This window comes from Lissotriton helveticus, chromosome 4_1 (assembly GCF_964261635.1).
Source record: "Lissotriton helveticus chromosome 4_1, aLisHel1.1, whole genome shotgun sequence".
NCBI lineage: Eukaryota > Metazoa > Chordata > Amphibia > Caudata > Salamandridae > Lissotriton > Lissotriton helveticus.
This window is the reverse complement of record NC_136063.1, coordinates 954,188,606-954,216,259: the sequence shown is the minus strand read 5'-3', so window position 1 is coordinate 954,216,259 and position 27,654 is coordinate 954,188,606. Positions and strand designations below refer to the sequence as shown.

General features: G+C 45.4%; 1 protein-coding gene across 2 annotated transcripts in view; it reads right to left on the bottom strand.

Moving 5' to 3' along the window:
• The window catches only part of ATP9B (ATPase phospholipid transporting 9B), a 2,445,811-nt gene that overhangs the window by 1,859,105 nt on the left and 559,052 nt on the right, over window positions 1-27,654 (bottom strand). For both annotated transcript variants that reach the window (XM_078687568.1, XM_078687569.1), the window contains exon 6: window positions 25,870-25,928. In XM_078687568.1, the coding sequence (XP_078543694.1) occupies window positions 25,870-25,928 (59 nt within the window). The remainder of the gene's footprint in view (window positions 1-25,869; window positions 25,929-27,654) is intronic.

Sequence of the window (27,654 nt, the reverse complement as noted above, 5' to 3'; positions counted from 1 at the left end):
CCCGCACTACCGATCTGTTACTTACGAAGTCATGTCCAGAAAATTTGTTAGGCATTAAAACACTGAAAGAATTAGGTGCAGTCATATGCTGCTCCCCAGAAGGAATACGACTGTTTCTACGTGACTTCAAGGGTCACTATGTATTACGAGATTTTGATCCGAGATTGTCCAATGTTCCACAGCATATATGGGCGCAAGGTCCAACTGATGTAGGTTATATGCAAATCACACCCCATCGTGTGACTCTCAAGCCAGGTGTAGTGTTACCACGAATCAGACAGTACAGACTGCCACCTGAGGCTGTAGCAGCCTTATCCAAAATTATTGACGAGCTCATGGCTCAAGGAGTAGTTGTAGAAACTGACTCCAATGTATGTAATTCTCCGATCATTCCAGTCATGAAACGTACTGATCCAAATGCATCCCCAGTATATCGATTAGTGATTGACCTTCGAGAACTCAATAAATGTATTATTCCTCAGTACCCAGTTGTCCCAGATATCTCTTCCCTACTGACAGCCATTGATTCCGAAGCCACATTTTTCACAGTCATAGACCTCAAGAACGCGTTTTTCAGTGTCCCCATTCATCCAGACAGCCAGTTTCTTTTCGGTTTTTGTTTAAATGGAAGGAGCTATAAATTCACACGAGCTCCTCAAGGATTCACAGAAAGTCCTAGTATTTACAGTCAAGCACTTAAGAGACAACTAGACAATATTCACATGCCAACTGACACTGCCCTGCTCCAGTATGTCGATGATCTACTGATCACAGCCCGTTCTGAACGTACTTGCGAGCGAGCATCACTTACAGTCTTGCATTTTCTTGCCGAGATGGGGCACAAGGTGTCCCCTTCGAAGCTTCAATTCTGTGTCCAGCAAGTGATCTACTTAGGCCACTTACTGTCCAAGTGGGGTAGGCAGTTGACACCAGACCGTATCCAGTTAATAGCGAGTCTTCCTCAGCCCAAGACCCAGAAGGAGGTACGTGCTTTTATCGGCCTCACTTCTTATTGCAGACAATGGATTCCTCAGTATGCATTTCTAGCCAAGCCACTGATACAGTTAACGACACAGGAGGCAGCCGTATCGACTGTCCTCCCTTGGACATCTGAACATACACTTAGTTTTAATGAGTTAAAGAAAGCCTTATGCCAAGCTCCAGTTCTAGCTACACCGAACTACAGTAAGCCTTTTACACTTTTCGTCACTGAACGGGAAGGTACAGCATTATCTGTTCTCACACAAGATCAAGCAGGACAATACAAGCCCTGTGCTTATTTTTCGAGCACACTAGATCCTGTAGCCCAGGCTCTGCCTGCGTGCCTCAAGTCAGTTGCAGCCACAGCACTAGCTATCAGACAAAGTGATTCCATAGTATTAGGACATTCCTTGACCGTACAAGTTCCACACTCTGTGGAAGTTCTTTTAAATCGAACACAGACTCAGCACTTGACAATTGCACGTTTGACAGGTTATGAATTGACACTGTTCCAGCCACACATAGAAATCAGACGCTGCAACGTTCTAAATCCTGCTACACTGTTACCGTCAGTTAATTCGAATCCTGCCACACACGACTGTGTGGAAGTAGTTAATATTATGACAAAGCCAAGACAAGATCTGACAGATATTCCATTACCAGATCCCGACCTGACACTTTATGTGGATGGTTCATGTATGAGAACAAGTACAGGAGAACTAGTAGCCGCGTATGCAGTGACTACAGACACTGAAGTTATAGAAACACACCGTATTGACACCCTGTCTGCTCAAGCAGCAGAGCTAGTTGCTCTGACCCAAGCCTGCATACACGCCAAGAACCTGAAAGTTAATGTTTACACAGATTCACGCTACGCATTCGGAGTCGTACACGACTTTGGAGTGCTCTGGCAGGAGAGAGGTTTCATGACTTCTCATGGAACCAAGATTCAGCATGGGTTCCTTATTCAAGCTCTGTTAGATGCCATACACTTACCGACATCTATTGCTATCATGAAATGCAAAGCACATACGAAAGTTACTGACACTATTTCTCAAGGTAACGATCTGGCAGATCGAACAGCCAAGCTTACAGCACAGACTCCAGACTTGTCAGTTAATCCGACACAGACACATACTCCAGATCAGACTACTTGTATGACAGTTAAGGACCCTACTCAAGATGTCATAGATATCCAGTTACATGCTACTCCCGATGAAATCAAGAAATGGTCCGAACAAGGAGGGGTCCAGACAGATCAGGGATGGGTAACGAAGGGTAGAGCCACATGGTTTCTCCCCGACTCTATGGTTCAAGTCATTATCAATACCGCACATAGTCCAGCACATTTAGGAGAAAAAGCTATGTTAGACAGTATCCAGAACATTTGGTCCAATAAGCATTTACGAGCTGCAGCCAAGCAGAAAGTCCGTACCTGTATGATATGTTGCCAGTTTAATCCAGGTAAAAGTGTCCCGGTGGAACAAGGTGGATTCCAGCCCCCTGACCACCCTTTTGAAGTCCTCCAGATGGATTATATTCAGATGGAGCGATGTCGAGGTTTCAAGTATGTCCTTGTAGTTGTATGCGCTTTGTCCAGGTGGACAGAAGCATATCCAGTCCCAGATTACACAGCCGCGACCACTGCCAAGCAGTTGGTTCGTGAATTCTTCCCCCGTTATGGACTCCCTAGGGTCGTGTATTCTGATAACGGCCAGCCATTCTCATCTGAGCTTATGAAACACATCTCCCTTTTGTTAGGGTACCAGTGGAAGTTCCATTGTGTACGCCATCCTGAAGCAGCCGGTCTCGTAGAGAGACATAATCAGACCCTGAAAATCCGCATCGCCAAAGTATGTCAAGAAAAAGGTGTGGACTGGCTAGTAGCTCTGCCAGTCGCTTTGTTTTATATGCGCATGGTCGCACATTCCAGATCAGGTCTGTCCCCGTACGAGGTCGTATTCGGCCGCCCCCCTAACATGTGGGGTACACCTAGACCCCGAAGTATTACAGATGTTTCAAGTAATATGCTGACAGATTACCTAGCTTCCTTGATGTCTGCCCTACACTCTTGTCGTTCACAGGTTGCCGCCGCATTTCCAGACAATACCGAGGTGGCACCGCATGAAATCGTTCCCGGATGCATGGTTCTTGTCCGGAATTTTGATCGTTCAAGTCCGCTGGAGCCCCGCTGGAAGGAGCCCAAGCAAGTCCTCCTGGCCACCCGTACTGCCGTCAAGCTGGAAGGCAGGAAGGGCTGGGTCCACCTGTCTCATGTGAAAAATTTTTATGGACTAAAGACTGTCTCCAAGAACATTTCCGAGGATTTTAAGGATTGCCAAAGTACTATTCTCAAGGACTGTCCCGCAAAAGACAATGATACAGATCCCTCCCTGTTAGAGAAAACTCCGCAGCAGGAGTACAAGCTAAAATTAAGGTCTAGTAAAATAAGTCAGCCAGTTTGATTGTCTAAGTCCTCCCCTAGGTGAAACGGTTAGACCGGTTTCTGACATGTATATAATAGACCCCCACAGAGAGAGAGTTAGTGAGAACTCTAAAAGTTGCACTATTATTTTATGTTTTCTGCTATATCTCAGCCTTATGATTACCTGCACAAGTTATGCATTTTATTTGTGTTTTCCAGTTTCTCATGTAAATAAGTCTTCTAATGCTACAGTAGAGCACACGTTTAGTGATCTACCTCCTCATGAACTATCTTATCGTCTTGCTATGCGTAATAATTCCTTTATCCGCATGTTACATTATTCACACCAGACCAGCAATGCCACTAATTGTTGGGTGTGTGGTCGACTCCCCCCTTTCCAGACACCGAAGGGAGTTCTGCCACTTTTTCCTTATCCATTTTCACATAATGGTTCATGTGGAGCATGGTCCACGTTAACGTCATCCTCAACAGATATGTCCTTTCTAAACAGTACATGTTTTCCAGACAAGCAAGGTCTTCCCCACAGAACAGGGTTAGATCTAGAAAATGAAGTTTATAATTTGGGTAATTATTCTTCGAATTTCATGGTCCTGAATGTTCAGTCTGATACTACTCCAGACTTACCTGCTATGTCAGTATTACCAGTCAAAGGTGAATTATGTGTCCGAAAGAATGGTTCCGTACATGTAGGCCATAGTGATTGTACGACTATTGTCAAGTATAGTGACAGTAGGAAATCTATTTTCAAAGCTTCACGTCATTCTTATTTTGTTTGTGGTCAGACCGCATATGTTCGTCTGCCCCTCGATTGGGAGGGAACCTGTTACATTGCCTTCCTACTGCCACCAGTTTTTCTAGCCCCACCTGACTACCATAGGAATTCCCACCTAGTACATACTAGACACAAGAGAGACCTCCTGATTGTCGATTATACTGAAACTGCTCTAGAACAATATATAGATATCAATAAAGGTGTCTTCCCTTATTTAGGTACTGTCGTGAATAGTAAGCTGATACGTAGATTAACCAGAACCCTTGAAGCAGTAGTGATTGAGACTACTTCTGCTCTAGGTAATTTAACCGAGGAGCAATCCTTTATGAGAATTGTCGTGCTCCAGAATCGTCTCGTCCTTGACGTCATACTGGCCGATAGGGGCGGGGCATGTAGAGTCATCGGATCTAGTTGCTGCATTTTCATTCCTAATAACACACCGTCTGTTTATTCAGCTATAACCAGACTTCATAAAATTGCCCATCTGTTACACCAGAATCCAGGCACCTGGACATGGTCCGGTTGGTTCTGGAATATAATTTCCGCCTGGGGATGGAAAGTATTGTCATTTCTGGGTATTGCAGTAGCGATCATATTCAGTTGCTGCCTCTGTTTACAATGTGGCCCTGCGATTTGTGGCATTTGTGCTACCTCTTGTATTCCTAGTCCCAAGTCCCGTTCTAAATCCAGTTCCAAGACAATTCGAGACGAACAAATGATACTGTATGAAATGATAGATGGTATCATGAATATTGATGTTTCCTGATGGAAACGTAGTGACAAGGAGGGAATGTGGAAAAGTAAATTTTGCCATGTTCTGTGTCCCTACGTGTTCCCCATCTTATGTTATGTGTGCATGATTAATATGCATATGTATCCCCCATGTTTGATTAAAGACGCAATTACAGTTGTGTCCATCCCTAGTATGCCAGTTCCCAGTTCTCGTGAATACTACGAATATCAGGCCTATGTAAAGTTACGTTGCCACGTTTCTCAGTGTGCACGTTATTTCATTGTAAAGTCCCCGTTTCTAGGCCTCAAAAGGGACACCAGATTCAGCTCCTGTCTCCTGAACCCTCGCTGAGGAGCGATACAGCCCCCACCTGTATCCTCGACCCTTCACTTACTTCCTGCCTCGCAGTGCCCGGCTCGGCCTGGCTCTGCCTACGAGTCTGCCAAGAGTATGTTATGATTCTAGTTATCAGTTCAGCCCTCCTTCTCTGCATTCCTAAGCTACTGAATCGCATCAATAGTTTCAGTCATCGTCTAGCCTTTACGTCTCCATGTAAGAGAAATACTGTATTTAATGGTCATTTAATATTCCTCAGCACGCACTACATGTAGAATAATGCATGCTCCAGTCTTAGAGTCTGTTAGCCTCTCCCCTCCTGACTCTTAGTTTATATCAACATGTCCTCTAAACATCAGATACTAGATAGTGTTTAGGTACATGTCGCCCTGACTCCCCAGACTTCAGTCTCTGCTCCTAGCGCAGAGTTCATAGCCCCCAGCTTCTCCTAGTAACACGTCATTGTCAGTTTGCGCGCACCACTAGGTTAGAGGTCCCGGCTCCTCAGATAGCCCCCTCCATGTTTCCGCCCCATTTATGACATATTCTGTTACGTTTACATCACATGTCCATGTATACGCCTCTTGTTACACCCACTTTCACCCTTATCTTTCGCGACTGCTATTGACCACACCCACTGCTCCGCCTACTGTATTCACTGTAATGCAACTGTTTTAGTATATATGCTTGTACATTGTTATTAAAGTTAGCGCGCTCATTCCCTGTCCCCCCTGCAGGGCCCTGCCATCCTGTTCCCGTACAGGTTGTCCTGTTCCTGTCCTTTTATGCTGTATTAAACCTGCAAACTCCTACTACCTCGAATCTTGACTCTTATTTATTGAGCTATCTGTTATTGCTATGTCCAGTCAAACCTAGATCCGGTATTATTTATTTATATACCACAGATTGATGGGTAAAATAGATTCATTATAATGTAAGAAATAATCGTTCAAATCAACTTAAAAACAGTGCTACAGTATTTCCTTTCTTTAAAATGTTTCTTTTGTGAATATGACACAAAATAATCTTTGGTGCATTTGAATGATCGTGGTCTATGCAACCACCTACTATACATTGAAATCCCAATGCATGATTTAAGCACCCCCATGGCCCGGAGGAGGCGATGATTAAAGAAAATAGTGCTCACCGAGTTATAAAAGAGACCGTGTAACACCACAAGTAAAAGGTCCAGTCGTTATGGGAGGTTACAAATGCAGACAAGACAGTACCAAGGAGGGACTACTAAGCCTTTTCACAAATGAAAAGCAACGATTTTGCAGGGACAGTAACAGGAGCCAATTGGAAAGAGGGGCCGGACATGGGACATTGTTTTCAAGTGCCACATTTGTGGTTGCCTTCAACTGGTTTCAAGTTCCAGAGAGTGCGTAGATCTGTTCTGGCTTGGGAGATCCCTATGTCTGCTCTAACGATCTGTTGGCCTATACTTTTGTTTTTCTTTAAAGTGAATAGAGGTTTTTCCATTGGGACCTCTAGATTGGAAATTAAATGCCAGTTTTTTAGGATTATCGCTTTAAATTTGTTGGTGTGTGGGCCATATGTTGTTACACAGACTAGCCTCTCTATGGGTTTCTGTTCTTTTTTAGTTAATAATTCTTCCCTTGAGGAGGAGCCAAGATGGCGACTGAGATGGCTGCGTAACCGCTCGGCTCCGTGAGCCTTCTCACCCCGCGCATACATCCTGGCACTTATCCTGGGCCGTAACGGCATATTTATGTAGGCGAAGGACAGTCTTCACTTACCGTTTGCTCCTGAGGCTTCTGCTTGCTGCGGACCCGTTGAAATGTCCCCGAATGTTTTGCGGCCTTCACGGAGCTGGGACCGGGGCCTCGAGTGCGAAGAGTGGCCGGCCGCGACTGTAACAACAGCAGCCTCTGGTGATGGTGAGGAGTCGGCTGGAGGGAACTGACGACCTGCTGGCCGATGGCGACAGTGCCGACCCAGCCCAACTTGCGGAGAACCATGTTGGGAGTGCGATACAGCTGGGTCGAGGGGTGTGCATGATACTTGGCCCCCACTCCGGTGTTGTATCCGGGCACACTAACGACTTTTCCCGGTGTCAACGTGTGGCCCCCAGGGAGCGGCGGAGTTTTTAGCCTTTTGGTGACTCTCCGTTGAGAAACCTGCCTTGACTTTTGAGATTCCCGTTGTGAATCCTGTCCCTCCCCGGTGTGGGTCCCGGTCCCGAAGTGAGGTGGAGCAAGACGAGGCCGGATCAGCTAAGATGGCAGACAGCACCCTCTTACGCTCACCTCATCCGGGCGGAGAATCCGTTGTGTGGGAGAGTCCTGGGGTCTGGCACCACGAGAAAGAGCCCACGTCCAGAGATATATTGGCTGCGTTAACAACTCTGTATAAGACCCTAAGCCGGGACGCCTGGGATCTGGGAAGAAGGATGGCCGCCATTGTTGCCCCGCCGCTCCACATGGGCACGATTCAATCTCAAGGAAGCGCTGATGTGCCCGCCTCTGCGTCAGTTCCAAACGTCCCAGCTGCGCCTCCGTTCGTGGAGACGCCGACTGACCCGGTCCGTGATACCGCTTTGGATTGCCCTGTTGTATGTGTGAGTGACTCGTCGGGGCCCTTATCTGAACGGCGGCTGAAGACACGATATTGATCCATGGTTTGGGCTCCCCCGGCGGCGTTTCAACGATTACTGGATTGTGAGACTCTCTCTTCCTGGCTGGTGAGACTGTGTTCGGGCTGGGGGATGTTTCCGGACTCGCTACTGACACAGACGGACTTCCGCCACGCGTATTCGGCTGGGTTTTGGGGGCTACGGTCCCATGGAGTAATGGTGCTGCCCGGTCCGCCCGGATCGATTGGATCCTCCGCACGGCTCTGTATGCCGCTTGATGACTGGCTGCATGTGGGTACTATTGATAGAAAAGGCCAGGGGTGATACCGTTTGGGACGTGGAGGAACGCATTGTTGGCTGACGGTGTTTAGGGGGACACTCAACGGGGATGTTATTGATTGAATTGATAATTCTTGCCTACTGTGGCTATTCTGACCTTGATATTATGATGCTTATAGTGCGCGATGGGTGAGGGGGGGCTGGGTGGTCTGTTCGAGGGCCCTTCTCCACTTTTTTCCCTTCTTTTTCCCTTTTTCTATTATTCTATATTTCGGGTTCTCCTTTAGGGCGATAGGCACGCTGCTAGGGGGGGGGTAGGCCGTAGCCTTCTGCAGGGGTGCAGGGTGGGGGGTAGGGGGAAGGGGGTTGTTTATTTGTTCTTTCTTTGTGTCTATGGCCCTTTGTCTTTTCTTCTTCATGGTGTTGTCGTTTTTCATGTTTCCTACAGTCTGTCTTGTTTTAGGGGCTGGGGTGCAGTTTGACACGTCCTGTATGTGTTGTTAACATTTATCCTGACTCATATGCCTTGCCCCCATGTCTTTAAGAGTGTTCGCACTCTTTGCAGATTTCTGTTTCATGTTGCTATTGTAGGACCATGTATTACCGTATGGCAATTATCCTGCTATTTTTTCCTTTTTATTTTTCTTCACTGTAAAATGAACCCTATTGAATCCTGAGTATCGCGCTGTATGCTTGAATACGAGTTATATCCTGGAAACGTATCTGACCCCGAATTACTGGTTGCTGTACTTTTCTGTATTGCTTTGCTGAATTTCTGAATTGACTAGCGGCCGGCCGGAAGGGTTGTAGGCCCATGCTTGTATTTCTGAGAAGTGATAATAAAGGTTCAATTAAAAATAAAAAAATTAAAATAAAAATAATTCTTCCCTTGGTGTAAACCCAGCACGTTTGGTGGAGTGTTTTAACATTTTGCTTGGGTAACCCCTTGGGTAACCTCCCCCAGAGTCAACTGCTAAGAATTAGGAGGAATTGCTCCAGAAAAGAGGATTTTATGGCACATTCTGAAATTTTATGTAACCAGCTGAGAGCAAGGGGTTAGTCTGTGTAACAACATATGGCCCACACACCAACAAATTTCAAGCGATAATCCTAAACAACTGGCATTTAGTTTCCAATCTAGAGGTCCCAATGTAAAAACCTCTATTCGCTTTAAAGAAAAACAAAAGTATAGGCCAACAGATCGTTAGAACAGACATAGGGATCTCCCAAGCCAGAACAGATCTACGCACTCTCTGGAACTTGAAACCAGTTGAAGGCCACCACAAATGTGGCACTTGTGTCTCATGTGCCAATACAATAGAAGAGGCGTTGTTGAGTTTAACTCAATCAAATGGACACACAAAGAGTTTACCAATTGCAAAAGCCGTAATGTGGTATATGCAATAATTTGCCCATGCCCCAAATTATACATTGGGAAAACCAACCAGCAAATAAACCAAAGGCTGGCACAACACCGATCCAGAATTAAGCAAAAAGTGCTGACCGCCCCAATAGTCCAACACTTTTTAGAGAGTAACCACATAGAGAAAGACTTCAAGTGGACAGTACTGTCAGGCATAAAAATTCCCCCAACTGGAGGAGATTTAGACACCATATTGTTGAGAAAAGAAGCGTACTTAATTTTAAAGTTCAACTGTGTGATGGATGGAATGAATGAAATGTCAGAACTACAAAGAACAATCCATTGAGTCCTCTGTCTTGATAACCGGTTTCCTATAATAGTCACCATTCATTGTGCAAGCTATGACCCTCAGCTAGTCCCCGAATCACATATAGATTCAGCAATACCTTACTCAAACAAACATTACACACATTATTAGTTCACATCCCATTCCAACAAATGTTAATTCACTACAACTCCCATAATTCAAGAGAAGAACAGAATCATGTGACCCAAGAGCTCACTTCCGGGTTTGCACGTACGTAAACAGGAGCCAAGCCGTCTTCCGCACGCTAGCACAGCGAACGAAGACGAGTGATTAAATCGGCGACTTCTAAAGAATAAAGGTGAGACTCGTAACCACGCTTCAAGTGTTTATTTAATGTCCAGCAAAACAATCACGCCATCAACCGCAACCCGTTTTTTAATGTTGCAGACTCAACGCGCTCGCGAATCCATTGCGGAGACACGTCCTTGCAGTAAGAATAAAAAGACTGAAAACAAAAGGACCCTCACCGTATGTGCAAGTAAGACTGAGTGAAATAACCAATGACCACATAGTACGTAACAGTATATTCAAACAACTAAATCATTAACTCACTACTTCTCAACAGATAAAGTTGCGAACACCCGCGACAAGACAATCAATTAAAGAAAACGCGACCTCACGCGTGTCCTCAAACTTCTCCTCACAGTAAGTGTATTGCTTAATAACTCAGATAATAAGATGCCGATCTGACCAAAAAAACTGTGAGACAACAGGCAGTCTCTTTTTCTTTACCCAGGCATAATAAGGTTTTCCCAAACAATATACCGCAAAGAGCTCAGACGAACAAAACAAAGTCGCCTTGGAATGATAAAGGTAACTTTTTTTATCTCCCGACCAAACGTCAATAGAATGAACTCGGAAGAAGGAGAAGCCATTAAAATTCAGTTTTTTTCTGTTTTTCCAATCGTTAGGTACCCAGTTTTGCCCTGAGGAAAAACCCGAAAATACAGAACGGGTTTGGAAACGTGTCGGCTTTCCCATGAGATTTATCCCACAAACTCACTAAGGGCAATCAATTAAGAAGTGTTCATCTTTTTTGGCCATATTAGAGTCAAATTAGCAAAGGCCTGATGTGAGAATAGTCCTAAAATATGAGAGGAAACTAATAGACAGGACTATAGTGTGAAAAATTTCTGGTGTACTGATGTAATGTATATTGACCATTTGTATCAAATTGAGTAATTCGTTGTTGATTTGTTAATGCACAGATCGTTTATTATTTATTGTTTATGATCACATTTTGTTGAAAATTGTGTTATGGTTTGTCAAACTCTGACAAGTTGAAAAATATGAAATTCTTGAAAAATATTAAGAAAGAAATTGTATGAGTAATACATAGGTGCTTCAGAATAAATTAATCAGAGCACACAGTCTGCTTTAAATAAAGAGCAGCTTGATACAAATTCGAGACCAGGTCTTTGTTTATTTAATTATGCAGGCCCACTTGTAGCATTTAATTTGCAGGCCCTGGGCACATGTGGTGCACTTTACTAGGGACATAGAAGTAAATTAAATATGCCAATTGTGGACACGCCAATGTTACCATGTTTAAGTAGAGAGCACATGCACTTTAACACCAGTTAGCACTGGTAAAGCGCCCAGAGTAGTATAGCCAACAAAAACGAATTCAGCAAAAAAGTGGATGAGGAAGGCAAAAAGTCTGGAGGTGACCCAGCAGAAAGGGCCAGGTCCAACTGTAACATCTTATTTATGGCACGTTGTGAAAAAGTACAGGGAGATATGATGGTTTTTGTGATGAACTTCTTTATTCAAGCTTCAGGTACAGCAACGTCCTAGCCACAAGACAGCCAGCAGCAACTGACTCTGGGCACTTAGCAACAGGGATGAAGTACTCAGTACATTCTAGAGTCATATGGGTAGAATGTTCTACATAAAAGCAGCTGGCTAGCACTGAGCATCACTTAGGCAATTACCACACACAATAAAAAATTGCAGGTTGTGGGAACAGAAAGTATATTCAATTCAAAACATAGTTGAGTAGTTTCTGTGGAGTTTTTCGTGTGTGAATGCTCCTATGCAGAGGAGGAACAAGCCTAGCAGAAATAAGTTGGTCATCTCGACCGGAGGGAACAAAGGGACGTACAGAAGCGATCCTACTCAAATTCCAAATACGCCCATCATCAAGTTTCACAGCATTAAGAAACAGCTTGGTCACCCTGCGAGGGGAGAATTTTGCACCACCAGACTTCTGGGGAAAGCGTACCCTCACATAGTCACCCACACTAACCAAGGTGGGAGAAACCTCATGTCTGGCATCAAAGTTGGCATTTCTTTTAACTGACTTGAGATCCTGCAAAGCCCGCCATTGAGTATCTTCACGAATCTCAATGTCAGCACCCTTTCCTCTCTTCCAAGTCTGCAACATGTAAGTATTGGGAGTGCGCCCCCTAAACAACTCAAAAGGGACGTTCTCAGTGGTGGAGTAGGGAGTTAAGCGGTAAGCCATAACTCTCTCAAGTATCACAGACCTCCAGTCATGAATTTGTTCCTTGGCTAGTTGAATCGATTTCTTCAGCACACGGTTGAATCTCCCTACCATTCTGTTGCACTCCGGGTGGTAGAGAGAACAACATTTGCGTTCAATTCCTTTCTTGGCCAAGAACTCTTCCATCTCACTTGACACGAGCTGTACCACATTGTCGGTCAGGGGGGATTCAGGGAGACCGTCTCTGCAGAAAATGTCCTCCAAGAATTTTGTGACATCTCTGCTTTCTATACTCTGAGTTACCTTGACTTCAGGCCATCTGGAGTACATGTCAATCAAGACTAGAACAGAAGATTGACCCACCTTAGAGGAGACAGGCTCTAAGACATCCAAGGCTACATGTTGCCAACACCGTGAGGGAGCCTCTCGTATAATCATAGGTTGGACCCTAGTCTTGCCAATTTTATCACAAGCATTGCACTCTATGCAGTCTCTCACAATGCGCTCTACAAGAATAATGATACCGGGCAACCAGCAGTGCAGACAAACCCTCTCCTTTGTTTTGGAGATGCCTTGGTGACCCAGGTGGGTCTAGTGAACTATTTTCTGTCTGAGAGATGTTGGAGGGACAAAACGCGTTCTTCTCCAAAGTAAATCATTACTCACTGAAAGTTTGTTCCTTACATTCCAGATTTTCCGCACACCTTCAGACGGTCTACAACCTTTACACCGCGGTCAAAACACCGCGGTGCTATTACGACGCGTCTTTTACAACGCAAGTCGTTACCACGACTTGCGCTGGAGGGCTCTCTAGACTAAGGAATAGTAGATTTACTATTCCAACACCTTCCCTACTGTACGTAGACTGGAGTTGTAATAGTAAATCTTACTATTCCTAAGTCCAGCACCCTACAGCGCAAGTCGTGGTAACGACTTGCGTAAAAGATGTGTTGTGATGTACCGCGATCATTTTGATCGCGTTGTAACATCGTACATCCCCTTCAGACAAGCTCTCGATACCCGCCCACCCTCCTGATACCAATCTGCACACTTCAAGTAAATCAAGGTCACTTTTTCATAGACTCTCTCCACTCTGACTAAGAAACAACTCCTTCGATAACCTCATACACTTTGAAGTCATCAATTTCCCACGTATCTTCAGGGTCAAGAAAGGTTTCGTCACATTGCTTGGGCACCAAGCGAGAGAGACGGTCTGCTACTTTGTTGTCCACCCCGGGGATGTATTTTACGACAAAGTTGAAATCCTGGAGTGCTATGACCCACTTACATATTCTAGAGGAAACAGCGTCTAAGGCCTTTTTACAGAACAAGTCTTTCAGGGGTTTATGGTCTGAATGGACGACAAAAGAGGTACCGCAGATACATTTTTTGAGTTTCTTGATGGCCCATAAAATGCAAAGTGGCTCCTTTTCAATTACCGAATATTGAAGTTCTGGACCAACAAGAGCTCTTGAGAGACACATGATGGTTTCTTCCTTGCCATCCCTTGCCTGTTTAAGGGCAGCGCCCAAGCCTTTAGAACTGGCGTCAGTGACAAGAATGGAGCTCGAAGAAGTGACAAAGCTCTGCAGAGAGGGAGCAGAACAAAGAGCTTTCTTGACTCCCTAGAATTCCAACTAGCACTGGGTAGACCAAGAGAACTTCACACCTTTCTTTAAGAGGGACCTAAGATCGAAGGTGTGACAGGTAAATTGTGGAACCAATTTATTGTAGTACTCGGCCATTCCCAAGAAGGATATCAGTTCATCCCTGGACTGCGGGACGGGAAGTTCCGTAATGGTCTTCACCAGGCGATCTCTGGGCCTAATTGCATCACCAGTCAAGAGGTGACCCAGATAATCAATTTCAGGGCGATTAAACCTGCATTTATTTTCACGCAGCGTAAGACCTCTCGCACTGAATCGTTCAAGTACACTCCTCAGTCTCGCATCGTGTTCACCTTGAAACGAGCCATGGATCAATACGTCATCTTGGTATATCTTGACTCCCTCCACACCACTCAACACATCTTCCATGGCTCTCTGAAAAACGGAGGCAGCAGAGATCAGGCCAAAGGGAAGACATGTACACTTGTATGATTTAAAGGGGGTTATGAAGGCAGTGAAGTCCATGGACTTATCATCAATTTTGATCTGATGATATGCAGCACGAAGAATTAAGGTGGAGAAGATGCGTGCGTCCCTCAACTGGGCTAACATTTCAGTGATGTTTGGGAGGGGGTACCTGTCGGCGACCATTGCGCGGTTGAGGGCGCTAAGATCCACACATAGGCATACCTCGCCTGAGGCTTGGTGTGCTAGGACTACTGGGGCCAACCACTCACTAGCCTCAGTCTCAACGATGATACCTTCTTTCTTCAATTTCTCGAGTTCGGAGCGCATAGCCAAAGGTACACTGCGCACTTTACATGTGTCTGGCTGAGCATCAGGTTTTAGAGTGATCTTGTGAGTGTAACCCGAGAGGCAACCCAATTTCTCACTGAAGACTTCCTTGATTTCAGAACGTAGGGCACAGCTTCAATCATTCACACTAGAAACAACACTTGCATTACACTCACTTGAGACAACCTTTGAAGGAACAGACTGTGGGGAGATGTCTCTGAGGATAATGCAGGGATCACCACCAGGAACTTAGGACACACCTAGGTCAGCCTGGTGAAACCAGCCGATTATGCTGTCACCTCTGCATGAAACCTAAATCTTCCCTGCAGTTAGTCTTCCTTTGTATTTAATATTGCTGATGAAGTAGCCAAACAATTGTATTGGTTGGCCACCCCATAGGCTAAAGGTTTCATATCAGGTTTGTACATTTTTACTTTCCCATGCAGCTTAAAGTAATAAATCTCTTTAGGGATGAGAGAGATCTTTGCCCCAGAGTCAAAGAGCATTCTAATGTTACAATCATTCACTAGGACCTAATCAACAGGCCCCTTACTCTTGTTTTTATTATTGCAGTGCAGCTCATCGTAGTCAGAGTCACTTCCCCTCTCAAAGGAAACCTCCTTGACACATCAGCGTGTTATTAGAACTGCAGAAGAAACACAGAAGCTGTGTGCGTCAGTGCGTTGTCAGGGAAACACGGGGACTCTGTAGGTTAAGCTGGTAAGAAACAGGAAAGCTGTGCGCGTCAGCGCCTTGTCAGGGAAACCAAGGGACTCCGTAGGCTGAGTTGGTTGCATAGCAACGGGGAGTTTGTGTTGTGTAAGAATACGCTGGACATCAGGCCTCCGTAGCAGTGAGCGTCGGTCCTCGCTGCAAGTAAGAATGGAGGCGTTCGCAGGAGACAAGCTGACGTTCGGCTGAAGCAGGTAGGAGAGCTCGCAGTCATGTTCTAACTGTATGTGTAAGAAGCGTTTCCAACAGTGTACACTCCCCAAATTGAAGGACATACAGAAGTTCTGTCACAGAGAAGGGAGCTCCAATTAAATTAGCATAGACCGTGAGAATAGATTGCCGTACTTTAAATACGCGTTAATTAGAAGAGAGAAAACGCTGAAGAGAACGTGCATGCAGGTCACAACATAAGGCAGGGCGGAGGGCCAGAGAGGCAGCCAGGGAAAGTATTCTTCTCAGAAAACAGCGCACACAGTACCTTGAGGGAAGTAATGCTTATCTGTGTTAGGATGTTTGCTGTGATGACCAGGAGAAGGCTTCTTCTAGTCTTCTCTTGAGGTGGTCTTGCTTGGGTTCAATCTTCTTCACTCGTCGCCAGTGTGAAGAAGTACAGGGAGACAGGATGGTTTTTGTGATGAACTTCTTTATTCAAGCTTCAGGTACAGCAACGCCCTAGCCACAGGACAGCCTGCAGCAACTGACTCTGACCTTTGGCAACATGGATGAAGCACTCAGGACATTCTAGTCATATGGGTGGAATGTTCTACATAGAAGCAGCTGGCTAGTACTGAGCACAACACTTAGTGAATTACCACGTAAGTCATATAATTAGGGAGTCCATGGGAGACAAAAGGCCTGACCATGTGCTATAGTAGATGAAGGGATATTGTTTCAAAGGTCTTAATCTTATTTATGGCACAGTTTATGAATTTATGATTCATGAGGTGCTTGACTGATATAGTCCTTTGGGCATTTACTAATAATGAACTATATGTTTGATGTTCCCCCTCAGGATACTTGTAAATAGTGTCCTTCTGATCTTGTTTGCTTTCACACTTATGTGTAAGAGGTACTGAAGTGACATTGTTCTCAGGAGTTTTTGTGCAGTGAATAGTTGAATTAATGATGATTGTATGGTATATTTATATACTGTGCTTTTATGGGGTTTTTTCCTCAGCCAAATAAATATTGTTGACTGATTGACTACTAAATCAAACTTTTATCACACAGATGACAATTAACCTCCTTTTCTTCTCTTCAGGGGAAATTTACTCAGATTCTAGGTTGCTATGTACAAACTAGTAAACTATTTGATTCTGGCTTGACCATGCACATTAGGTGTGCTTTTGTTGTGAAGTACTTGTTAAAAACCTGAGTCGGGTCGGGGACAATCGATATTTGCCCGGCGGTATTGCCTCTGTGACCCTCTAGTTATTTAATCAATGAAGAGGCAGGCGCTGGAGACTGGAAAGCAGGAAACAAGGTTTTTATTCTCTCCGGAGGAGAACACAACAAAACCGGCAGAAGGTATCGTTCTGAGGTGCTCTAACTTATGTTTGAGGCCTGGCCCCTTATATACAGTGTTAGTGGTTTTTATTACAGTTTACATACATATGACAAAGCTTTGATATACGGAAAGACATTCCCGGAATTCCCCTTTGGGCCCGTTCCCACACACATTTACAGTTGAAGTCCCCACCCTAGTCACAACAGGTGATGAGTATCACGCAGCTGGATATTCCGCCGATTCACGGAATGTGGGGGGTTTGATCGGATCTCATGGAGTGGGGGCTTTGATCAACCCGGGGATCCTTTGATGGGGGAAACTTTCTATTGTACGGGGAGGGGCAAGGAATGGTATCGGCAGAGCTGGGTGTCGGCCTGGGAACAGGGAAGACAAAACGGGCACACGGGGAAGAAGGGGGTTTGCATCTAAGGGCCGGAGATCATGAAAGGGAAGCAGGGGGGTGTCGCGCTGGGAACAGGATGAGGGCCTGGGGCAGAGCAGCGCCGAAGAGGGGTTTATGACTCAAGGCAGGTGCAAGCAGGGGGTGGTCAGCGTGCAGGCTTAGTGAAGGCGAAGGGCTATGCCAGGGGCCAGCGGCATTCAAAAGGGTTCATTCTGATCGGGGCATCTTAAAAATGGCGGGCGCGCACGACAAAAGTGTGGCATCAGGGGAAGAGGCAAGATGGCGCAGATAATGTTCACCAAAACGTACTAATTTTCAACAGTCCTCCCTTTAACATATTCAAGACATCTTGCTGGCTCATTTTCTACTCGGTTCTATTGTGGTGGGCATGAGAAAGAAAACGGTAGGAACCCTAGATGAAAAGAGTTGTAAACAATACATTTTAACATTTCTAGTTTTTAGGAGGTGAGCCTATTTGATAAACTTTGATCAATTTGTTTAGCAGGGAAGTCATAGGAATGTAATACAAAAACGATTCTGTAGCGAGAGCAGCAAGGATATTTTCATACTGGCAGGTTATTACATATATATCAGGTTCGGATTGGAGCATGATCAATACAATGGCGGCTGGGAGAGAAATGAGGTTCAGTAGAAACGGCGATTGGGGATGTCAAATGTTCGAAGTTTAACGAGTTCTCATCATTCTTTGTTGCCTTTCGTTGGCGCTGTTGAGCACCGGCGGTGGAGCTACAAGTCCAGCTCTGTTCTAAGTTCTGCGTTGCAGGGCACGACCCTTTCCTCGCGTTTCTGGTCGGAAAGGTCCTTTTCGCCCTGTGTCCTTTGAGGTGATTGTCAGAAAGTTCAGATGGAAGAAGAGCGCACAAAACAGTCCATAGGGTAGGTCAGAGGAAAAGGGGGATGGAGCAAGGCCAAATTAGGAACAAACTAGGGGAACGAGAGACTTCAAATAGGCGGGCGTGTGACCGAATTCAGAGAGCGGGGACTTGTCGACAAACACTGGACATCGAGCAGGGGCATCAGGTCGACCCTTTCTTCTCATGTTGTCGAAAACAGTGCCTCGTCCTGCAGCTCTTTTCTGTCGTGGTCTCGCCTTGGCTAATGTCGCAGGTGTTCCTTAGTCTGCAGTCAGGCCTCGTGCTCCCACATCCGGTCCTTCTCTCCTCCAACAGCAGTACCCTTAAACAAGTTTGAAAAGACAGTCTTTAGAGAATTGGCAGATGAAGATAATCAAAAAGTCTATTTCTCTCCCAGCTCCAGGCAAAGAATGAAAATGCCCGTTATATTAGTGTTCACAACTGGCATATGAATGACCGGTGACGGGCCTGTTGGATTTACTATGACTTTCCTTTACAATTATTTATTACAGTCACGACAGTTCATCTGATGGTGACCCACCTTCGTGAGACGAACCTGGCAAAGATATGCTGTTCTCTAGAGTTTTACATTTACAAAGGGTACTGTGAGTCGTCAACAAGGTACTACACAGGTATTTTGCTGAGAGACGATCATGGCTAAACATTTCCTTTCTATCGATGCATCCTGCTTTTCAACTACTACGGGGTTTATTTCGATGATTTCTTTACCTTGGACTAGTCTGTTAACCTTGTAAAACATCATTCTGGATCCTACGTAACCTTTTACAGCCCGATTACTTAATTAGGAAGGACAGGGGTTTTATGGGAAACAACCAGGGACATAGGAAACTTGTGGTAAGGGCATAAATCGACCCATCTCTCACAACCGGAAATGAGGGGTAGTTTCATAATTCCAGTTTTTGGGCGGCTGATACAGGGGAGGTAACAGGGGTGATCATTTTTTTTCGGTTTGGGTATTGCGACAATTCGGGGAGGGGAGGGTCGCGTATTCTGAGGTCCTTGTTTTATACCATAGGAGCCGTTGACATGTAGTTCCCTTATTTCGGGTCAGATTAGGGAACCTCTGTCGTCTTACCTGTCCTTTCCCTTACGGCCCAACCTCGGTTCATTGACTTCTAGCGGAAAAGGAGAGGTAATGACGCGGCCTCAGGGTGATTGTATTAAAGACAAGTTTTTGTGCAAATACTGACGGTATTTGAAGCCAATTAGGTGGTGTGCTAGGGGTGGCAGTCTGCCAATTTCGGGGCTAATCACTCGGAAGAGTGGGAGTGCAAAAATAGAGGGAGAGAGAGAGAGAGAGAGAGAGAGAGAGAGAGAGAGAGAGAGAGAGAGAGAGCAACGGCAGGCTAAATAGTACACGTGCAACAGAGAGGGTGGCAGTGTATTCAAGAAAGGCTATTTAGTGCATTACACAGTAAAGGGCATTCACGGGTCTGCGTTAGAATCTTGTAATCATGCAGTTTGAGCATTAGACAGGGTAGAGGGGACGTGCTTTGAGAAAAAGGAGAGAAGAAAGGAGGTACCATTTTGTCGCACTTCTCGCATTCTCGGTCCTTCGACCAGTTGGGTCGACGCCTCAGTCACACACACACATTCCCTCATAGTTTCGCATCATACGTGACATGGGTTCATTCGTCCGGTCTGGTTTAAGGGTGATCACTTTTTATCAGGTTGTGCTAATTTTCCGGGTTTGTTCGATACGTGAGTAGTTTGCAGGCGCGCTTAGACACCACCTTGCGGCGCTAGTCCGCTTCGTGTATTAGACATGGCAAGGCTTCAGATCTTCGCCACACCTCGGCTGTAATCTCTGATGTAACCTGCAGAGGGAGGAAAAAAGGGGGGTGGGGGAGACAGCATTCGCGCATATTCAAATACATGGATTCATAAGTCCTTTACTTACCTCTTACTCGTCTTTCCTCCTCGGGGCAGGGTCCCCGGGGATATGGTTTCTGGAGTCGAGGGGGGTAGTGTATCCATATAGGTCGTGTGCGGGGAAACGTAAAAAGGAAACCAGAGGTGCTTAGTGCGAGGTATCTAGTCAAAGGATGTATCTCACTATCGGGATCCTTAAACCTCTTTCAACGCTGTGGCGTTCTAAGGTTCTTCGGTTCTTGGGTCAGCTCCGTTCCCTGATACTTTGGAACGTTGTACTTTATAACATTTACATTATTTCATTTCACCCTCCTTTTACATTCTCTCATTTACACCGTTCGTTTTACCCATCCTTGGAAGTCAAGGTCTTCCTCTGCGCGAGAGTTCATGGGTCAGTCGCATACTTTGAAGGCGGAGTGTCGTGTTGTCGATCCGATCCGTCCTCCAGGGCTGGGCAACCATCTTCTTTTAACCTTAAAGAGAGAGCAGAGTAGGGTGCACAGAAAAGAACTTTCCCACCGATCCCACATTTTTAAAATAAAGCATGCAATACCCGTCCATAGTTTTAAAAACTTTATTTTGCAAAATCATTTCAGCATGTGGATTATGAGGGTGCGGTCGTATTTGGCCGGTCGTGGCAATGGCTAAAGTGCGTACAGTGGGGGGTGTCGTTTGCAGCAATAAAAACATCGGAAAGTTTTACTCATTCATTTGTAAGAAACTAAAACGTCTATTAATTGGCTGGGGGTTCGGGGGCATTTATTTTCATAATTTAGAAGCATAATCATAATAGTTGTAATCAGATTTCCTATATGCATACCGTACGTGTGCGTCATAAATGAGGTTTACATCAGTTATAAAAATATAATACATTGTACATTTGTAATCAACATTTGTAACGGGGATCCTTTCATACTGTTCGTCGAGTGAGTTCTCCTTGTCTTTTCTAGCCAAGTGTACAAAGGATCATATAAAATCTCAGAACATCAAGTTTATATTAGTGCGAAGGAACACCACGAGGTGTTCGTAAGTTCCGATTGATACCAGCGCCATTTTGGGCGGGGCCGGCTCAGTCCGGAAGCAGCATCAGGGGGAAATGTTTCCCATTACTGGCAGTTTGGACCAGAGTCCCTTTCGGCAGTTCTAGAATTCATGCTAACAGAAGGAGTGGCAATGTCGTGTTTGTTTCGTTGGCGATCAAGGCAGCCGTCCCTTACCGGAAGCCTGCAAAGGCCGAAGGTTCCGCCGGGGACCTTTGTAGGATCTTCAAGGCTGCGGAGATGCTGTCGGAGATGGGGGCTCGTGCTCCAGGGGGCAAATGTTCGAGTTATATTGCTGGTCAAAGTTACTCTAGTGGCCGGGGCCCGCCTTCCAGCGGACCCAGACGCCATTTTGAGGCCCTACAGGGGCCACTCTCGTCGAGTTTGCAAGAGTGGGAGAGATCCTTCGGAGTGAACGGAAGAGGTCCCTGTTGTGTGAAAGCGGGACGTTCAGCTGGGGTGCAGCTGTGATGCCCCCACCTGGGGGGGGCGAGGGAGACTCGTTCGCGCCGTCTCCTTCTCCCGGTGCACTCCATGCTGTTCTTTTTCATCGCCCCGCATGAAGGTCTCTCCACATCCGGTGTTCCCCAAGTCCTGTGCTCAGTGCTGTGGGAGTATGGCCACCTGTGGCGCGCATTCGGCGCGGCACGAGTATCAGTGCAGTCATTGCAGGTTCGGTGTTCCGAAAATATGGCCACCATTGCACGTTCGGTGCTGCGCAAGTACTGGGGTGCCACCATGGTGTGTTCGGTGCTGTGGAAGTATTGGCACCATCGCCTGACTGGGGGTGTTCGGCGTCGGGCCGGGGGCTGGGAGACCTCCTATCGGTGGAGGTGGGAGAGGCTCGTCCGCGTCGCCTCTCCCTCCCAGCCCAACTTGGACAAATTGTTGTGGAGGTACGTGCAGGACATCCCGCCGTCCAGAGCTGCTGCGGCTGTTACGGAAGAGAAAAGGAAGAGGTGCCTCGTTCTTCTCTGGACATGTGGCGGGACTACTTACGTCTATCCAGGCCCGTTGCGGCTGGCTGAGGAGACATGTGGCGGGACTACCTACAACTGCCCCGGCTGCTGGCTCCTGCCTCTCCTCCGGCTCCCCCATACGTTAAGATTTCCTGACCAAGAGTTGGCGGCCGGGCCCGCCTTATATGGGTTGCCGTTGGTTGGGCGTAGCCGTAACCCTGCCCTACTTTGGAAGGTTCCAGAATGGGGGGGGGGGGGGGGGGGGGCGAATGTTCTGTTTGACTTTCATTTTCTACAGTTTACCGTTATTATTCCTTGTTTGTTGTGCTAAATTAAAAGTTCAAGTTCATTAATGGTCTACGGATTTTGTTTTACCATTTCTTTCTTTCCAGGTTGCTTTTATGCTAAGTTTCTGCTAACAGAGGTTGAGTAACACGGAAACACGTGTAGAGTGATGACGCAGATTTGTACATTACATACACACAAACTCAGACGGGGGACAGTACAAGTACGACATACAAAGACCCAAGACGAACATAAAACAGTTATTGGTCATAATTATCTCTTTCCGTCTGTGAATTTGAAACGAGGCTGGGTTCCCGTCTTGACGTTGCCCGACCTAGGAGAACTTGAGCATGCCGCTGAAATTGTCCTGGCGAAATCTGTGCCATCGGGCATAATCGAACGTGGTGGTTCTGTCTGGTCTGTCTATGTAAGTCGGGTTCTTCTTTGTCTCGCGCTTTTTCTCGTACTGCCGGTCTGTCGTTCCTGTCGGCCCTTTGCCTTTACTCACGCTCAGTAGAGTCGGGCATTGGGCTTTCCAGTGTCCGACATACCTACAAAAAGCGCATTGGTCTGGCCCTAAGTCTGGTCGTCTTTTGCATAGTGTCGGGGGGTAAGTTGTGGGTAGCGGTGTCCTGGGGTTGTCCTGTCGGTATATTTCTCTACTTGGTTTGTCCTCGTCTTTTCTCTGTCGTTGCATAGCCTCTCTGCGCCACATACCGAGACTGTCGAGCATAATTGGCGTTGTCTTATTATGTCGAAGGGCTATTTCTAACGTTTCTATTTTATCAAGGTCAAAGGATCCTGCCAGTGGCCACTGTTTGTCTTGACTCTCTTCGGTATACCTGTGCCACAATTTATTATAGGCTATGGTGACTAATCCATAGTTTATGAACATGTCCTTATTAGGGGTGCCTTCTAGTGGGGCTATATGGTCCACCTCTAATACACGGTCCGGGCTAAACAGGCTATTAATCAGTGGGGAGAAGACAGACATGACGGCTCGTAACGAGGGACTAAAAAGTCAGCACTGCCTATCTTATCACTAGGTGCAAAGACTGGACAGAATATTTCTATTCAACGTTGTTTGCAGGCAGTGAATACCTCATGGATCAAAAAATAACAAAAAGACCAATAAATAACAATGGGGAGAATGAGTAGGTCCGCAAAGATCTGCGTTACCTACCCTTTTCACTATCTGCAAAAAGGGTGGTCTCTTCCCTGTTTGCAGACAGGGAATCTCCAGGAAACAATAGTTTTGCGAACAACAGTTCAGTTTCAAGTAATTATTGAGTGGGGGAGAAAAAAATAAGCACGGCTGCTGCCCTACCTATCCTCCACTGCTTGCAAAGAGAGAGCCCGTTGTTTCTCCGTTTGTAGACAGTGAATCTCCAAATAAATAAAGAGCAATACTAGTATTTTTAAACAATCAAACAATCAAGCACTCGTTTCGCAACTTGTCGTGATTACACGACCTTACCCGGACCATGTGGACAGTTTCTTGTCTTCCGAATCCAGCGCCCGATCGTCCTCTTTTTCTCGTATTTCTCACGGCACTCCTGATGGTCCCCAGTCAGGACCGTAGATCACTCGAGAGAGGTCTGTTCGGAACTAGTGAAGTTCGGATGATCGGCTGCCAGACGAGGGTCTATTGGGCAAGAGCTCTCCCGATCGTTGCAGTCGTTCACTCTGTCGTCGGGACCTCTCCCACTGGATCCACGAGTCGCTGATGGGCCCCACGCTTGGGACGCCAATTGTTAAAAACCTGAGTCGGGTCGGGGACAATCGATATTTGCCCGGCGGTATTGCCTCTGTGACCCTCTAGTTATTTAATCAATGAAGAGGCAGGCGCTGGAGACTGGAAAGCAGGAAACAAGGTTTTTATTCTCTCCGGAGGAGAACACAACAAAACCGGCAGAAGGTATCGTTCTGAGGTGCTCTAACTTATGTTTGAGGCCTGGCCCCTTATATACAGTGTTAGTGGTTTTTATTACAGTTTACATACATATGACAAAGCTTTGATATACGGAAAGACATTCCCGGAATTCCCCTTTGGGCCCGTTCCCACACACATTTACAGTTGAAGTCCCCACCCTAGTCACAACAGGTGATGAGTATCACGCAGCTGGATATTCCGCCGATTCACGGAATGTGGGGGGTTTGATCGGATCTCATGGAGTGGGGACTTTGATCAACCCGGGGATCCTTTGATGGGGGAAACTTTCTATTGTACGGGGAGGGGCAAGGAATGGTATCGGCAGAGCTGGGTGTCGGCCTGGGAACAGGGAAGACAAAACGGGCACACGGGGAAGAAGGGGGTTTGCATCTAAGGGCCGGAGATCATGAAAGGGAAGCAGGGGGGTGTCGCGCTGGGAACAGGATGAGGGCCTGGGGCAGAGCAGCGCCGAAGAGGGGTTTATGACTCAAGGCAGGTGCAAGCAGGGGGTGGTCAGCGTGCAGGCTTAGTGAAGGCGAAGGGCTATGCCAGGGGCCAGCGGCATGCAAAAGGGTTCGTTCTGATCGGGGCATCTTAAAAATGGCGGGCGCGCACGACAAAAGTGTGGCATCAGGGGAAGAGGCAAGATGGCGCAGATAATGTTCACCAAAACGTACTAATTTTCAACATACTGTATAATCCAAAAGGTTTACATATCAACGTTTCCTAAAATCTTTTTGTTGATGTTGATATACAGCCTGGCGCACACTTTCTTTTGCCTCAGGCCGATGGTCAACATAATCGTTTATCTGCTCACAAGGAGACATGTTTCACTTCATGTGAAACACAATACACTAAAATATTTGATTTTGGCTAAGGGTCAAAATCATTGCCGGGCGATCAAGGGGTATGGAGTAGATTGCTGCTTATGGTCATTTTTCTAATTATTTAAAATTTAAAAGGCGTATAATTAGAGTGGGGCAGTCTGCTCAGTATGTTCTTTGGGCAATACGTTTTTAGACTTGTTTGGGGGGAAAAGGACGAGGAAGGTTTGAGAATATACAGGTTTGCAGTGCAGATACAGAAATAGTACCTGCGAACACACTCTACGGAAGCCTGTTTGATGCTGTTGTCTGGGAAGCAGTAACTAAAGAGTGGTAGATTGCAAATATTATGTATGTTCCAGTGTTTAATAAAGGTAAACAAATTGGCATTTCCCTAAACAAATCATTTATATATACAGAAATGTGCCACAAAATGCAAATTGTGAGTTAATCTACTGTGTGTGCATGCCATTCATAGTGACAAATTGTATTACCCATAGATAAAGTGCAAAAACATCTGTTTAGCTGAAAATGTGCTAATCTGTTTAGCATCATGTACAAGAATTATCATAGTAATACAAGATCAAGGAACCATGGTGTTTTATTCGCTCAATATGTTCATTCATTTCATATAAACACCTTACAATAAAAATTATACAAGCACCCGTTTCTAAAATAAATGTAAAAGAGCAAAAACCTTTTCCACTATGATGAGGTCCCCGACTTGTATGTCTGAACTCTTTACTTGCACTTTACCTTTGAAAAAGAAATGAAAGGAAAAAAAGTTACACCTGGCAACTGCTGATTAGTAGAATATCTAAATAATCATACCACAAACATTATTATTGATCGGTGAACAATTAAAATATAATGACTAGATCCAAAAGTTTGTTCTAATGATAATCCCTTTGGAAAAAGCTACTTACACTATAACAGTTCTCCACTAGACAGGTATTACCTATGGGACCAGGCGTATTCATCTAAACGTCTCTAGTAGCAGGTAATACATTTTTCATAAAAAGGTAGATCAAAAAGATAATAGCTCTCTCCTCAGCATGTACTTCATATCATCCTACACTAGCACCATTTCAGTTTTGTGGTACTCCCAAACGGGGAACATGTGCCCATTTTGATAAAACCTCAAACAGATGATGCTGGTTGTGTGACTCCACTGTGAATGCCCATGATGTAACAATTTACCAGGTATCTTGTAATCACCATGAAGCGTCCTGCATTTTTCGATAAATCATAATTCAACACTGGAGCGAATCTCAATATATTGGACTTCATAATATGGGCAGAGAGCGCAAGAGGCTCCATGTTTGTATATCACAAGAGAGACAGGCCTAAAAAGTAAGTGATGTTTTCCAGAAGGAAATGAGGTTTTAAACCAGAAAGCGTGTTTGATTGCAAATATCCCACCGAGAAAAATACAATAACAAAATACCACATAGTAATAACAGAGGGTTTCAAGTTAAACATTTGAATATCATAACCTACAAACAACCATAAAGTCATATTTTGTCGTCCTACTCAAAGTTAATTTGCAATCATAGCCCGAGACAAAAATAATTTCAAAATTGTACTCATATCATGCTTTGAAGAATCTTCCAAAACATGTAAATGATTTAAGAAAATATATTGAAGTATTTCATGTTTCAGTTTATATTTCAACCATATTCCAGAAAATTAATTAACATTTATCACCATGAAAGCATGCACCTCACATGGAGCCCATGGCAAAGTTGTCTATTAAATACACTGTCTTGTGCAAGTCCAAGCAACGCCACATGCACCACCTTATCAAGCCAGTGAGGAAACTTTTATCAATTATGACTTTAATTAAACGTTCGCATCGGGTTTATCATGTTCACAGTTCACAATCTGTCCAGATGAAGTGCAGACAATATGTTGGATTAGTGTGATCTTATACCCAATTGGTGGAGTCTATGTTTCCCATTTATTGATCTACAACCCTCAGTCCTCTAAATAGTTAGCCTTTATTCAACAACCTTATTATTTTGCTAATGGTTCTATCCTACTCTACACAACTGATGGGCTTCACAATGGGTTCTCTGCCTCAGTCAGATTTGGGTCAGACAGCAAATGTACATTACCCTTGGAGTTGAAGAGAGGGGTGCGTCTTTCATTTTACCCTTTACATCAATGGGCTAGAGGTGGCCTTGCAGGATCCAAGTGTGGATGCCCGACAGTAGGCGGTCGTCGTCTGCCGGTCCTTTTATACGCAAACAAAGCCATCCTCATGTTCCATACGGCAAGGTGCCTACAGACGTTGTTAGATATTTTTGTCACTTTCATGGACAAGCTTAACTTCACCACTAACCACCTTAAGTATAATGTTATAGTGGTGGGCCCTAGGAACACCACATCCAAAAGTGATGAGGTCAAGGGCCACCCTATTTATAGGGTAAATCATTTTCCGTAATTTGAGATCCTCTTGGACTCCAAATTAACTTGGCAA